This window comes from Pseudophryne corroboree, chromosome 1, assembly GCF_028390025.1.
Source record: "Pseudophryne corroboree isolate aPseCor3 chromosome 1, aPseCor3.hap2, whole genome shotgun sequence".
NCBI lineage: Eukaryota > Metazoa > Chordata > Amphibia > Anura > Myobatrachidae > Pseudophryne > Pseudophryne corroboree.
The window spans coordinates 1,083,621,028-1,083,638,151 of NC_086444.1; the positions used below are offsets into that span (position 1 = coordinate 1,083,621,028).

A 17,124-nucleotide genomic window follows, 5' to 3' on the forward strand; every position below is an offset into this window, starting at 1 on the left:
TCTGTTTTCCTCACCCGAGCTGTTCTGGCTACATAAATTTTCAATGCCCTGACCACATCAAGGGACTCGTAATCCTCCAAGTCCCGCATAGCCACAGGCACCACAATAGGTTGGTTCATATGAAAAGATGAAACCACCTTGGGCAAAAATTGAGTCCGCAACTCTGCTCTATCCATATGGAAAATCAGATAGGGGCTTTTGTGAGATAAAGCCGCCAATTCCGACACTCACCTTGCCGATGCCAAGACCAACAACATGACCACTTTCCAAGTGAGATACTTTAATTCCACCGTTTTAAGTGGCTCAAACCAGTGAGACTTAAGGAACCGCAACACCACGTTAAGGTCCCAGGGCGCCACTGGAGGTACAAAAGGAGGCTGGATATGCAGCATGCAGAACTCCCTTCACAAAAATCTGTTCTTCCGGAAGAGAAGCCAATTCCTTTTGAAAGAAAATGGATAGGGCCGAAATCTGAACCTTAATGGAGCCTAATTTTAGGCCCAAATTCACTCCAGTCTGTAGGAAGTGAAGGAACGGCCCAGATGGAATTCTTCCGGAGGAGCATTCCTGGACTCACAGCAAGAGACATACTTCCTCCAAATACGGTGATAATGTTTTGCTGTCACGTCCTTCCTAGCCTTTATCAGAGTAGGAATGACCTCATCCGGAATGCCCTTTTCCGCTAGGATCCGGCATTCAACCGCCATGCCGTCAAACGCAGCCGCGGTAAGTCTTGGAACAGAAAGGGCCCCTGTTGTGACAGGTCCTCTCTGAGAGGAAGAGGCCACGGATCTTCTGTGAGCATTTTTCTGCAGATCCGGATACCAGGCCCTTCGAGGCCAATCTGGAACAATGAGAATGGTCTGTACTCCTCTTCGTCTTATGATTCTCAAGACCTTGGAGATGAGAGGAAGAGGAGGAAACACATAGACCGACTGGAACACCCACGGTGTCCCCAGGGCGTCCACTGCTACCACCTGAGGGTCCCTTGACCTGGCGCAATACCTCGGTAGTTTTTTGTTGAGGCGTGACGCCATCATGTCTATCTGAGGCAGTCCCCACTGACTTGCAATCTCTGCGAAGACTTCCTGATGAAGTCCCCACTCTCCTGGATGTAGATAGTGTCTACTGAGGAAGTCTGCTTGCCAGTTGTCCACTCCCGGAATGAAGACTGCTGTCAGAGCGCTTACATGATTTTACGCTCATTGCCACTCTGCTCTTTGTTCCGCCTTAGCGGTTTACATGAGCCACTGCGGTGATGATGTCTGACTGAATCAGAACCGGTAGGTCGCGAAGCAAAGTCTCCGCTTGATGAAGGCCGTTGTATACGGCCCTTAATTTCAGTACGTTGATGTGAAGACAAGCCTCCTGGCTTGACCAGAGACCCTGGAAGTTTCTTCCCTGTGTGACCGCTCCCCAACCTCGGAGGCTCACGTCCGTGGTTATCAGAACCCAGTCCTGAATGCCGAACCTGCGACCCTCCAGAAGGTGAGCACTTTGCAGCCACCACAGGAGAGATACCCTGGCCCTGGGGGACAGGCTGATCATCTGATGAATCTGTAGATGTGACCCGGACCACTTGTCCAGAAGGTCCCACTGAAAAGTCCTCGCATGGAACCTGCCGAACGGAATGGCCTCGTAAGACGCCACCATCTTTCCCAGAACTCAAGTGCAGTGATGCACCCACACCCTTTCTGGCTTCAAGAGGTCCCTGACCAAACTCATGAGCTCTTGGGCCTTTTCCATCGGGAGATCAACCCTTTTCTGGTCTGTATCCAGAATCATGCATAAGAAAGGCAAACGGGTCGTCGGAACCAACTGTGACTTCGGGATATTGAGAATCCAGCCGTGCTGCTGCAACACCCTCAGGGAAAGCGATACGCTGTTCAGTAACTGCTCTTTTGATCTCGCTTTTATTAGGAGATCGTCCAAGTACGGGATAATTGTGATACCCTGCTTGCGCAGGAGCACCATCATTTCCTTGGTGAAAATCCTCGGGGCCGTGGAAAGCCCAAACGACAACGTCTGAAATTGGTAATGACAATCCTGTACAGCAAATCTCAGGAACGCCTGATGAGGCGGATGTATGGGGACATGAAGGTATGCATCCTTTATGTCCAGGGATACCATATAATCCCCCCCTACAAGGCTGGCTATGACCGCCTTGAGCGATTCCATCTTGAATTTGAACCTTTTTAAGTATAGGTTTAAGGATTTTAAATTTAAAATGGGTCTGACCAAACCGTCCGGTTTCGGGACCACAAACAGGGTTGAGTAATACCCCATCCCCTGCTGAAGCAGGGGAACCTTGACCACCACTTGTTGAAGACACAACTTTTGAATTGCATTTGAAACCATCTCCCTCTCTGGGGGAGCAGCCGGTAGGGCAGATTTGAAAAACCGGCGAGGAGGCACCTCTTCGAATTCCAGCTTGTAACTCAGGGAAACAATTTCTATTGCCCAGGGATCCACCTGTGAGTGAATCCAGACGTGGCTGAAAAGTCGAAGACGTGCCCACACTGGGGCGGACTCCCTCAGCGGAGCCCCAGCATCATGCAGTGGATTTTGTAGAGGCCGGGGAGTACTTCTGCTCCTGGGAACTAGCTGTGGCTGGCAGCTTTTTCCCCCTGCCCTTACCTCTGGCAAGAAAGAAAGATCCCCGCACTCTCTTGGGTTTATGCGACCGAAAGGACTGCATCTGATAATGTGGCGTTTTCCTAGGCTGTGAGGAAACCTAAGGCAAAAATGCTGATTTACCTGCAGTAGCTGTGGAAACCAGGTCCGTGAGACCTTCCCCAAACAATTCCTCACCCTTGTAAGGTAAAACCTCCATATGCCTCTTCGAGTCGGCATCACCCGTCCATTGTCGGGTCCATAGGGCTCGTCTAGCGGAAATCGCCATAGCGTTGGCTCTGGAACCCAGTAGGCCAACGTCTCTCTGAGCATTTCTCATATATAGGACAGCATCTTTAATATGACCCAGGGTCAATAAAATGGTTTCCTTATCCAGCATATCTATATCAGCAGATAAGGTATCTGTCCACGCTGCTACCGCGCTACAAACCCAAGCCGACGCTATCGCCGGTCTGAGTAAGGTACCAGTATGTGTGTAAATTGACTTCAAGGTAGTCTCCTGCCTGCGATCAGCAGGATCCTTGAGGGTCACCGTATCTTGAGATGGCAGCGCTACCTATTTGGATAAGCGTGTCAACGCTTTGTCCACCCTTGGGGAGGATTCCCACCGAATCCTGTCCTTAGCCGGGAAAGGATACGCCATAAGAATCCTTTTGGGAATCTGCAGTTTTTTGTCTGGAGATTCCCAAGCCTTTTCAAATAACTTGTTCAGTTCATGAGATGGGGGAAAGGTTACCTCAGGTTTCTTTTCCTTATACATACGTACCCTCGTGTCAAGGACAGAGGGGTCATCTGTGATATGCAACACATCTTTTATTGCAATAATCATATAATGAATACTTTTAGCCAATTTTGGCTGTAACTTTACATCATCGTAGTCGACACTGGAGTCAGAATCCGTGTCGGTATCAGTGTCTACTACTTGGGATAGTGGGTGCTTTTGAGACCCAGAAGGTCCCTGCGACATGGTGAAAGGCAGGGCTCGACTCCCTGTGCATTCCCTGGACTCTGCTTTGTCCAACCTTTTGTGTAATAAATTTACATTTGCATTTAAAACATTCCACATATCCAACCAGTCAGGTGTCGGCGTTGCCGACGGAGACACCACACATTTGCTCCACCTCCTCCCTGGAAGAGCCTTCCGCTTCAGACATGCCGACACACGCGTACCGACACCCCACACACTCAGGGAATTCTCTATCTGGAGACAGTTCCCCCACAAGGCCCTTAGGAGAGACCGAGAGAGAGAGTATGCCCGCACACACCCAGCGCCAATGACCCTGGGAAAAAAAAATACCCAGATAACGCTTTTATTATATTCACTGCGCCAAATTATGTGCCCCCCCCCCCCTTCTTTAAAACCCCCTGTCACCGTGTTCAGCAGGGGAGAGTCCGGGGAGCCAGCTTCTCAGCAGTGTGTTGTGGAGAAAATGGCGCTGGTGAGTGCTGATGGATCAAGCTCCGCCCCCTCAGCGGCGGGCTTCGGTCCCACTCGATTCCTTTCAAAAAACTGGCGGGGGATCTCTAATATACAGTGCAGAGCAATATATATATATATATATATATATATATATATATATATATATATATATATATATATATATATATATATATATATATATATATATATACACACACACACACACACATACATACATACACTTTATTGCCAGTCACAGGGGTTTAAATTGCTGCCCAGGGCGCCCCCCCCCCTGCGCCCTGCACCCTTACAGTGCCCACCGTGTGTGTTCTGAGTGGGAGCAATGGCGCGCCACGTTACCGCTGCGCGTTACCTCAGTGAAGATCAGAAGTCTTCTGCCACCTCTGAAGTCTTCTGTCTTCTCATACTCACCCGGCTTTTATCTTCCGGCTCTGTGAGGAGGACGGCGGCGCGGCTCCGGGACGAACAGCTAGGAGAGACCTGCGTTCCGACTCCCTCTGGAGCTAATGGTGTCCAGTAGCCTAAGAAGCGGAGCCTATCATTTAAGTAGGTCTGCTTCTCTCCCCTCAGTCCCTCGATGCAGGGAGCCTGTTGCCAGCAGGCTCCCTGAAAATAAAAAACCTAACAAAAATTCTTTCTTTCTTTCTCTTTCTTTCTTTCTTTCTTTCTTTCAGGAAACTCAGGAGAGCTCCCCTGTAGTGCACCCAGTCTCCTCTGGGCACAGTATCAAACTGAGGTCTGGAGGAGGGGCATAGAGGGAGGAGCCAGTGCACACCCATATCTAAAGTTCTTTTTAGTGCCCATGTCTCCTGCGGAGCCAGTCTATTCCCCATGGTCCTTACGGAGTCCCCAGGATCCTCTAGGACGCAAGAGAAATATACTGGAATTATATTACAAACACTACATTTGGCATCACAGTGGCTATTTAGTCAAGGAGCTGGCTTCATATTTCTCAGAGATCCATAGAGATAAGAATGATGTAACCAGGTCTATGCATGCATCACATATTAAGAGATACCCAACTACATTTAGAATATACACCAATAAAAGGTCATGAGATAACATTTTATGAAAATAAAAGAAAACATGACATAAAAGGTTAAAAACAGAGGTCTACTAACCTTAGGTGGATTAAATGGGTAGGTTTCTGGTATTTTAATTTCTAATTGATACCGTCCACCTGTAACAAAATAAAATCAGTTTATTACATAAATAAGTATTTATAGGATTTAACAGCACCTCATAGAAAATTGACAGCAATTAGTAGGACCATTACAGTACCATACTGTCCTCATTCCTGGCCAGTACATCAGTACAGTAACATATGGAGGGGCAACTCTTGACATGTGACAGTGAAGAGGAAATGGAGAGACAAAGCTGTGAAGAGAAGGGGTCTCTGCTGCTACTGGTAATGCAATCACTAGCGCTGAGCAAGCCGAAAAGTCTCCAAATGCATTCACTGTTACCTGTACATCCAAATATATAGGTTCTCCTTTCCCCGGGACTCCTTTACACAAGCATTTTCCTTTCCGTTACATGGGAGTTGAACGCACAAGAGATAGAACAAATGGATCTCTGTAAGATCATATATATAGGCACTGACGGATACAGCTCTGACTGCAGCCTGCACTTCCCACATCCATACGTGAGAACAGATTCAGTAGTAAAAGTGATCACCTAGACTATTTATAGTAAACGCCCTGTGTGCATACCCTGGAATTACTGATCACTGGCATACTGGGAACATTCCCCTTATTCATTATACGGATTTGCTTGGCAGAAAATAAGAGTGAATGCATTTTGATATGATGCCTTTGGCTTTAGTCTAGTAGAGAAACAAGGTGTACCTGAAGAACGAAAGTCACTGTGATGGGTGCCAGCAGAGAAGGCATCAGCCGGTAAAAGAAAGTAAACCATCTTAAGTATTTACCAGGCTGTAGAACAACTATTTTATACACAATGCACCAAAACCTACTACTACAGTGTTTGGAAAGCCCAGCAATTGGTCTGGATAAAAATATTAAAATCAGTGTTAGAATTAAGGACCTGAAGAGATTGTTAAAGCTGTATTAGGGTGCAGGTCTAGCATTGGATAAACCACCACAACAGGTTTTGATGGCATCAAGTCCACACTTCCTATTAACAAGTTGTTGGAGCAAAGTGTGGGGAAATACTGTATATGGAAGTACAGTAAGTAGCACCTTACAGTCTGTGTGGAGAGCAGTACTCTGTAGAAGAAATGATACAGAAACTGTAATGCCATTGTAATGGGAAGCGCTACGACATCTTCATACAAAGGAATGCACTTGCCCTGCTCCCTTAAGATATGTCTAAAGGGAGATCTCCAGTGTTAAAGCTATAAAGTATGGGAAGAAACACTTTCCACTGAAAAGGAGCTGGGGATGAAAATAGTGTATATATGGCTTCCAATTATGTTCTTCTGACTCACAGTCAGGTTATAAACAGTGACCAGACATGTAGTACATGTACTATAGTGTTTCCCAACTTCAGTCCTCAAGGCACACTAAGGGCAGTATTCAATTGCTATCGCAGGCCAATCTTCCATTTAAAGTGACAGGAGATTGCAGGGGTGATATTCAATTAATGCTCGTTAGCGCACCCATTAGAGTCAGGTTTAGCAGCATAAAGCAGCTAAACCAAACTAAACTAATGTGCACAATTGTTAAGTGCTATTTGGGCGACCGAAGAGGTCACTTTTTGGACATGCCTTGAGGACAGTGGTTGGGAATGCGTGTACTATATGGATGGCCGAGGCACCACTCTGCATGGTGGACCAGGACTCATTGGGGGAGATTCAAATGTTTGAAAAAAATAAGAATTTACTTACCGATAATTCTATTTCTCGGAGTCCGTAGTGGATGCTGGGGTTCCTGAAAGGACCATGGGGAATAGCGGCTCCGCAGGAGACAGCGCACAAAAAGTAAAGCTTTAGGATCAGGTGGTGTGCACTGGCTCCTCCCCCTATGACCCCCCTCCAAGCCTCAGTTAGGATACTGTGCCCGGACGAGCGTACACAATAAGGAAGGATTTTGAATCCCGGGTAAGACTCACACCAGCCACACCAATCTCACTGTACAACCTGTGATCTGAACCCAGTTAACAGTATGATAACAGCGGAGCCTCTGAAAAGATGGCTCACAACAATAATAACCCGATTTTTGTAACTATGTACAAGTATTGCAGATAATCCGCACTTGGGATGGGCGCCCAGCATCCACTACGGACTCCGAGAAATAGAATTATCGGTAAGTAAATTCTTATTTTCTCTATCGTCCTAGTGGATGCTGGGGTTCCTGAAAGGACCATGGGGATAATACCAAAGCTCCCAAACGGGCGGGAGAGTGCGGATGACTCTGCAGCACCGAATGAGAGAACTCCAGGTCCTCCTTAGCCAGGGTATCAAATTTGTAGGATTTTACCAACGTGTTTGCCCCTGACTAAATAGCCGCTCGGCAAAGTTGTAAAGCCGAGACCCCTCGGGCAGCCGCCCAAGATAAGCCCACCTTCCTTGTGGAATGGGCATTTACATATTTTGGCTGTGGCAGGCCTGCCACAGAATGTGCAAGCTGAATTGTATTACACATCCAACTAGCAATAGTCTGCTTAGAAGCAAGAGCACCCAGTTTGTTGGGTGCATACAGGATAACAGCAAGTCCGTTTTCCCGACTCCAGCCGTCCTGGAACCTATATTTACAGGGCCCTGACAACATCTAGCAACCTGGAGTCCTCCAAGTCCCTAGTAGGCGCAAGGCACCAAAATAAGCTGGTTCAGGTGAAACACTGACACCACCTTAGGGAGAGAACTGGGGACGAGTCCGCAGCTCTGCCCTGTCCGAATGGACAATCAGATATGGGCTTTTTTGAGAAAAAAACCCACCAATTTGACACTCGCCTGGTCCAGGCCAGGGCCAAGAGCATGGTCACTTTTCATGTGAGATGCTTCAAATCCACAGATTTGACTGGTTTTAAACCAATGTGATTTGAGGAATCCCAGAACTACGTTGAGATCCCACAGTGCCACTGGAGGCACAAAAGGGGGTTGTATATGCAATACTCCCTTGACAAACTTCTGGACTTCAGGAACTGAAGCCACTTCTTTCTGGAAGAAAATCGACAGGGCCGAAATTTGAACCTTAATGGACCCCAATTTGAGGCCCATAGACACTCCTGTTTGCAGGAAATGCAGGAATCGACCGAGTTGACATTTCTTCGTGGGGCCTTTCTGGCCTCACACCACGCAACATATTTTTGCCACATGTGGTGATAATGTTGTGCGGTCACCTCCTTTCTGGCTTTGACCAGGGTAGGAATGACCTCTTCCGGAATGCCTTTTTCCCTTAGGATCCGGCGTTCCACCGCCATGCCGTCAAACGCAGCTGCGGTAAGTCTTGGAACAGACATGGTACTTGCTGAAACAAGTCCCTTCTTAGCGGCAGAGGCCATACGTCCTCTGTGAGCATCTCTTGAAGTTCCGGGTACCAAGTCCTTCTTGGCCAATCCGGAGCCATGAGTATAGTTCTTACTCCTCTACGTCTTATAAGTCTCAGTACCTTAGGTATGAGAAGCAGAGGATGGAACACATACACCGACTGGTACATCCATGGTGTTACCAGAACGTCCACAGCTATTGCCTGAGGGTCTCTTAACCTGGCGCAATACCTGTCCCGTTTTTTGTTCAGACGGGACGCCATCATGTCCACCTTTGGTATTTCCCAACGGTTTACAATCATGTGGAAAACTTCCCGATGAAGTTTCCATTCTGCTGGGTGGAGGTCGTGCCTGCTGAGGAAGTCTGCTTCCCAGTTTCCATTCCCGGAATGAAACACTGCTGACAGTGCTATCACATGATTTTCCGCCCAGCGAAAAGTCCTTGCAGTTTTTGCCATTGCCCTCCTGCTTCTTGTGCCGCCCTGTCTATTTACGTGGGCGACTGCCGTGATGTTTTTCCCACTGGATCAATACCGGCTGACCTTGAAGCAGAGGTCTTGCTAAGCTTAGAGTATTATAAATTTACCCTTAGCTCCAGTATATTTATGTGGAGAAAAGTCTCCAGACTTGATCACACTCCCTGGAAATTTTTTCCTTGTGTGACTGCTCCCCAGCCTCTCGGGCTGGCCTCCGTGGTCACCAGCATCCAATCCTGAATGCCGAATCTGCGGCCCTCTAGAAGATGAGCACTCTGTAACCACCACAGGAGAGACACCCTTGTCCTTGGATATAGGGTTATCCGCTGATGCATCTGAAGATGCGATCCGGACCATTTGTCCAGCAGATCCCACTGAAAAATTCTTGCGTGAAATCTGCCGAATGGAATTGCTTCGTAGGAAGTCACCATCTTTACCAGGACCCTTGTGCAATGATGCACTGATTTTAGGAGGTTCCTGACTAGCTCGGATAACTCCCTGGCTTTCTCTTCCGGGAGAAAACACCTTTTTCTGGACTGTGTCCAGAATCATCCCTAGGCACAGCAGACTTGTCGTCGGGATCAGCTGCGATTTTGGAATATTTAGAATCCACCCGTGCTATTGTAGCAGTATCCGAGATAGTGCTACTCCGACCTCCAACTGTTCCCTGGACTTTGCCCTTATCAGGAGATCGTCCAAGTAAGGGATAATTAAGACGCCTTTTCTTCGAAGAAGAATCATCATTTCGGCCATTACCTTGGTAAAGACCCGGGGTGCCGTGGACAATCCAAACGGCAGCGTCTGAAACTGATAGTGACAGTTCTGTACCACGAACCTGAGGTACCCTTAGTGAGAAGGGCAAATTTTGGACATGGAGGTAAGCATCCCTGATGTCTCGGGACACTATATAGTCCCCTTCTTCCTGGTTCGTTATCACTGCTCTGAGTGACTCCATCTTGATTTGAACCTTTGTAAGTGTTCAAATTTTTTTAGATTTAGAATAGGTCTCACCTAGCCTTCTGGCTTCAGTACCACAATATAATGTGGAATAATACCCCTTTTCTTGTAGTAGGAGGGGTAATTTAATTATCACCTGCTGGGAATACAGCTTGTGAATTGTTTCCCATACTGCCTCCTTGTCGGAGGGAGACCTTGGTAAACCAGACTTCAGGAGCCTGCGAAGGGGAAACGTCTCGACATTCCAATCTGTACCCCTGGGATACTACATGTAGGATCCAGGGGTCCTGTACGGTCCCAGCGTCATGCTGAGAGCTTGGCAGAAGCGGTGGAACGCTTCTGTTCCTGGGAATGGGCTGCCTGCTGCAGTCTTCTTCCCTTTCCTCTATCCCTGGGCAGATATGACTCTTATAGGGACGAAAGGACTGAGAGTGAAAAGACGGTGTCTTTTTCTGCAGAGATGTGACTTAGGGTAAAAACGGTGGATTTTCCAGCAGTTGCCGTGGCCACCAGGTCCGATGGACCGACCCCAAATAACTCCTCTTCCTTTATACGGCAATACACCTTTGTGCCGTTTGGAATCTGCATCACCTGACCACTGTCGTGTCCATAAACATCTTCTGGCAGATATGGACATCGCACTTACTCTTGATGCCAGAGTGCAAATATCCCTCTGTGCATCTCGCATATATAGAAAATGCATCCTTTAAATGCTCTATAGTCAATAAAATACTGTCCCTGTCAAGGGTATCAATATTTTTAGTCAGGGAATCCGACCAAGCCACCCCAGCTCTGCACATCCAGGCTGAGGCGATCGCTGGTCGCAGTATAACACCAGTATGTGTGTATATACTTTTTATGATATTTTCCAGCCTCCTGTCAGCTGGCTCCTTGAGGACGGCCCTATCTATAGACGGTACCGCCACTTGTTTTGATAAGCGTGTGAGCGCCTTATCCACCCTAAGGGGTGTTTCCCAACGCGCCCTAACTTCTGGCGGGAAAGGGTATACCGCCCATAATTTTCTATCGGGGGGAACCCACGCATCATCACACACTTCATTTAATTTATCTGATTCAGGAAAAACTACGGTAGTTTTTTCACATCCCACATAATACCCTCTTTTGTGGTACTTGTAGTATCAGAAATATGTAACACCTCCTTCATTGCCCTTAACGTGTGGCCCTAATAAGGAATACGTTTGTTTATTCACCGTCGACACTGGATTCAGTGTCCGTGTCTGTGTCGACCGACTAAAGTAAACGGGCGTTTTAAAACCCCTGACGGTGTTTCTGAGACGTCTGGACCGGTACTAATTGTTTGTCGGCCGTCTCATGTCGTCAACCGACCTTGCAGCGTGTTGACATTATCACGTAATTCCCTAAATAAGCCATCCATTCCGGTGTCGACTCCCTAGAGAGTGACATCACCATTACAGGCAATTGCTCCGCCTCCTCACCAACATCGTCCTCATACATGTCGACACACGTACCGACACACAGCACACACACAGGGAATGCTCTGATAGAGGACAGGACCCACTAGCCCTTTGGAGAGACAGAGGGAGAGTTTGCCAGCACACACCAAAAACGCTATAATTATATAGGGACAACCTTATATAAGTGTTTTCCCTTATAGCATCTTTTATATATTTCTAACGCCAAATTAGTGCCCCCCCTCTCTGTTTTAACCCTGTTTCTGTAGTGCAGTGCAGGGGAGAGCCTGGGAGCCTTCCCTCCAGCCTTTCTGTGAGGGAAAATGGCGCTGTGTGCTGAGGAGATAGGCCCCGCCCCTTTTTCGGCGGCCTCGTCTCCCGCTCTTTAATGGATTCTGGCAGGGGTTAAATATCTCCATATAGCCCCCGGAGGCTATATGTGAGGTATTTTTAGCCAAAAAAGGTTTTCATTTGCCTCCCAGGGCGCCCCCCTCCCAGCGCCCTGCACCCTCAGTGACTGCCGTGTGAAGTGTGCTGAGAGGAAATGGCGCACAGCTGCAGTGCTGTGCGCTACCTTAAGAAGACTGAGGAGTCTTCTGCCGCCGATTCTGGACCTCTTCTCGTTTCAGCATCTGCAAGGGGGCCGGCGGCGAGGCTCCGGTGACCATCCAGGCTGTACCTGTGATCGTCCCTCTGGAGCTAATGTCCAGTAGCCAAAGAAGCCAATCCATCCTGCACGCAGGTGAGTTCACTTCTTCTCCCCTAAGTCCCTCGTTGCAGTGATCCTGTTGCCAGCAGGACTCACTGTAAAATAAAAAACCTAAGCTAAACTTTTCTAAGCAGCTCTTTAGGAGAGCCACCTAGATTGCACCCTTCTCGGCCGGGCACAAAAATCTAACTGAGGCTTGGAGGGGGGTCATAGGGGGAGGAGCCAGTGCACACCACCTGATCCTAAAGCTTTACTTTTTGTGCCCTGTCTCATGCGGAGCCGCTATTCCCCATGGTCCTTTCAGGAACCCCAGCATCCACTAGGACGATAGAGAAAAGTCAGTTGGGAGTCTGTTTTTTCCTACCTAATAGACAAGGGGGAAAAAAAGACACCCAACCAACTTTTCAAACATTTGAATCTCCTCCATTAAGTACTATACCCCCATTTGATGGTTGGAAAAGACATAGGGCTCATCCCAATCAGGTCTGTCACAGTGACATTATCTATTAATCCTGTAACACTGGCTACAGAACAGTGCCACACATCACAAAGTAGGACATTGTAATGATGGGTTGCTGGGAGTCAAGATGGTTGTATAGAGCAGAGGTAGGCCTGCAGACTGCTAATAAACACATCAGTTTATGAACAGAAAATTCAGACTTTCCCAATAAATGAAGCATACACAGCCCTTCACATCCAACCTGGACAGAGTATCATTGATAATGGCTCCTACTGCATGTTATAAAAGGAAAGTCATCTGCCACATGGTTTTTATACCGAAACACAATGTATCTACGTGGGAACAACTTCCGGAAATAGAAATAATTTGGGCATAACATATCATGTACGTCACTCTATCACCAACATATTCTAGTATTCATGGCAACATATGGATGAAAGGAATGACTTCATTCCACAAAGGGATTCTTGAAAACAAGATGACCCATATAGTTATTCTGTAATGCAGATAATATACAATCATCATTACCAGCCAGAGTACGTATATAATTCATGTCACCAAGGGGCAAACACATCCTGTGAATTCCCTAGAAAAGCAAACAGTACACTTTTGTTATATGTGTGGGTTAATTATACTTTTATGATCAGCCAATGAGTATGTTTGGTTTGCACTGAAAGCAGCCAACTTAAGTATACGAATGTAAATGTATGGAACTCAAAAGGGCCTAAACAGTCTGTTGCAAAACAGTAGCAACAAAGGTACTTTACACAATTCAGACAGCACATCTTATGCTAATATAGGGACATTGTTAATATAGGCTACAACTGTATAAGAATATCACTGAGTAACTTACAAACGGGAACAACTGTATTCTGGAATATGGAAACTTGAGAATTAGGCCTCACAGAGAGTATGTAAAACTTTTCGACATCCAATGGCTACCACGTGTGATAAGGCAGCCAGGAGGGGTGGAGACAGACAAATGATGAAGTATAAGGCATGGGAATAACACAAACAGCCAAATAAGCCAGGCAGTGTGATGCTTGCCACATTACATACTTGGATCCCTACATTAAATATCCTAGAAAACACACAACTAATAGCTGGTTGATCCTTCCATGGAACAGATTTAACTGTGTATTGTTTTATAACAGGATAAATACAGAGCTAGCTCTCATACAGTCTCATTTATAATACCACTTTCACAACACAAATGTGTATAAAACAGCATGTGTTCCTTCATTTATCACCCCCGTTATAATGCGCTCTATAACCCATGCCTATGTGCAGGTCAGTAATAAGAAGCATATTTCAAGTGAAAAAGACGCTCAGAGCAGCAGAGTCACCTGGAACCTGGCACACCGAGAGGAGATATTTGGTACAACTGAAACAGCATAAAAGAATACATCTTTATACAAGGGACATCTCTGTTCCATAAGCATATGCAGATAATTAGCCCTATCTACTCTGAATGCACTAAATTGAAGCTACTGTACTGAAGGAATACAGGTTGAGTATCCCATATCCAAAATGCTTGGGACCAGGTGTATTTTGGATATCGGATTTTTCCGTATTTTGGAATAATTGCATGCCATAATGAGATATCATGGCGATAGGACCTAAGTCTAAGCACAGAATTAATTTATGTTCCATATACAGCTTATACACAGCCTGGTCATTTAATTAAATTTTTGTTAATACTTGTGTATTAAACAAAGTTTGTGTACATTGAGTCATCAGAAAACAAAGGTTTCACTATCTTACTCTCACTCAAAAAATTCCGTATTTCTGTATATTTGGATATGGGATACTCAACCTGTATATGGTTCACACTTATTTGCACGTGATTTTTTTTTTTTTAATATGGTAACTTTAGTTAATAAATAGAAGTTATTATGATAGATGTATATGTTAGTTTTATTAATTAAAACTTTAACACAGGTTTAGAACTATACATATTTAGACTAAAAATATATGCCCTTTTTTGAGTAATCTTTTTGGGGGATACATCTGTGCCAAGGACAATTATTTTCTCCTCTGAGTTTTTAAGCTGCTACTGTACAGTAAACGCACACACAGTAGACACCTGCAATACTATAACTGCCTGTAAAGGGTATGCTCAGCTGGTGCAAACTGACTGTATGACTGATCTTGACTTAGAAGGGAAAACAAATTAATTCTAATTTAACAAACTATTTCCTTCACATAGTCACAGATATGTTACAGAAAGATTTCAAAGACCACCATTAGCATGTGCAACCCCCCATCATAACCTTCCATGCAATCAGGGATTCCTACCTTCATACGGTGTGTCCGGTGGACCAGCAATTTCACCTCTCAGCTCGGAGAAGTTTTCATCTACTAGGTCTACTTTGATTTGGTTTTTGCTAGTCTGTAAAAGGAAGAAACAGAAAATATAGATTCAGACTTTAATAAACCTCAAAACACAACTAACTTTACGTTTGCATCTTTTAAACATTGTCAACAAGGACAAAATATTGAAAGCGTATCCAGGTGTAATACATGCACAACCAAGGGTAGTCCATCAATTGTATCTGCCAATGGGCGCAAGTGCCGACGGTACCCATTATTAGTGCTCGCGTCCGCCTTAGGCACCGAGCAGAAATCTGCCAGAAATATGGCTTTTGGGTGCCCAAATGCAGCACGATGAGTACTTTAGACGAATACAGCCGCTTTACGAGTCTAAACCTGGTCCAATTGGTAGCGACATGCACTATAAGTAAAAGGCACCCATTTACTCGTGTCCGCAGGCACAAACAATTGAGTATCACTTAGTCACTTTAGACGGGAGGTCAGGTACCAAAGGGCATGAAAACACATTTGAATTCCCCCCCAGTAGTAAAATTTACTAGAGTAGACAGTAACCTGCCTATTACATAGCCATCAAAATAGTGTACACTTGTATGAGGGGGGAAAAAAAAGGTTCTGTGGAACAGTATCACTAGGGTCCTGACAGACTAACACGGTCACACGCATGATCCATCCTACCTCCTATGTAAATGGACACTCCCAGCATAAGGCAGTATTCTCACTCCTTCATATGTAATATAAATTATACATTTCTATTATTATTTGTGACAGTCGATCAGTGGTTCTACGCAGTATAAGTGCATTCATTTACCTAAAAACTATTTGTTTTGATTTTAAGGCATGACATGAAAATAGAATTTCAGCCATTCTTTAGAAAAAATGAGCAAAATCTCTTATGAACTGAGAACAACGGCATGTCACTAACAACTGTGAGATGTGAGGCGAAATGTGCAAATACACAGTGGTTTGGGCGCTCAAACCAGGACTTTAGCTGGGTTTAGTCGGTTTACACTACCAAACCCGGTACCAATGGGCAGCCCACAGTGCATGAACAGTTCAATAGCTCTGGTGGGTGCCCACAAAGCAACTGAATAACCATCACTGATTATTATTTTTGTAATGCAAAAGAGAAAGTATTACATAAGATTTAACCATACTATTATAAGGCAATATAATTTGACATTTTTTTTGTGCTAGAGTTCTCCATTTAATGTTTATATTCAACAACATACCAAAAACTCATCACACTTTTGCTTTAAACAAACGCGCACACACAAGGCAGCAAATGTGTCACTTTCTAGTTTTTGGATAAAAACTATTCTAAAAGGCTTTTAAAAACCAATACAATGAAGAGTAAATTGTTCAGCCATTCTGGAACGTTTTACTCACAAAACAGCAACCTAAAGACAACTTGCTGACTGTGGGAAAAACAGGTTGTGATTCTGCCACATAAACCCATTCTCTCAAACTAACAATCACTACATATTTTATAAAGAAGCAATAAGACAAAAAATAAGAATTTACTCACCGGTAATTCTATTTCTCGTAGTCCGTAGTGGATGCTGGGGACTCCGTAAGGACCATGGGGAATAGACGGCTCCGCAGGAGACTGAGCACATCTAAAGAAAGATTTAGGTCTATCTGGTGTGCACTGGCTCCTCCCCCTATGACCCTCCTCCAAGCCTCAGTTAGGACACTGTGCCCGGAATAGCTGACACAATAAGGAAGGATTTTGAATCCCGGGTAAGACTCATACCAGCCACACCAATCACACCGTATAACTCGTGATAGGAACCCCGGTTAACAGTATGATAACAACGGAGCCTCTGAACAGATGGCTCGCAATAACAACCCGATTTGTGTAACAATAACTATTTACAAGTATTGCAGACAATCCGCACTTGGGATGGGCGCCCAGCATCCACTACGGACTACGAGAAATAGAATTACCGGTGAGTAAATTCTTATTTTCTCTGACGTCCTAGTGGATGCTGGGGACTCCGTAAGGACCATGGGGATTATACCAAAGCTCCAAAACGGGCGGGAGAGTGCGGATGACTCTGCAACACCGAATGAGAGAACTCCAGGTCCTCCTCAGCCAGGGTATCAAATTTGTAGAATTTTGCAAACGTGTTTGCCCCTTACCAAGTAGCAGCTCGGCAAAGTTGTAAAGCCGAGACCCCTCGGGCAGCCGCCCAAGATGAGCCCACCTTCCTTGTGGAATGGGCTTTTAC

General features: G+C 45.6%; 1 protein-coding gene across 1 annotated transcript in view; it reads right to left on the bottom strand.

Annotated features, from left to right (window-relative positions):
• The window catches only part of UBE2K (ubiquitin conjugating enzyme E2 K), a 73,021-nt gene that overhangs the window by 14,323 nt on the left and 41,574 nt on the right, over nt 1–17,124 (bottom strand). The window contains exons 2-3 of the mRNA XM_063921156.1: nt 14,858–14,951; nt 5,197–5,255 (exon numbers count right to left, since the gene is read on the bottom strand). Of these exons, the coding sequence (XP_063777226.1) occupies nt 5,197–5,255; nt 14,858–14,951 (153 nt within the window). The remainder of the gene's footprint in view (nt 1–5,196; nt 5,256–14,857; nt 14,952–17,124) is intronic.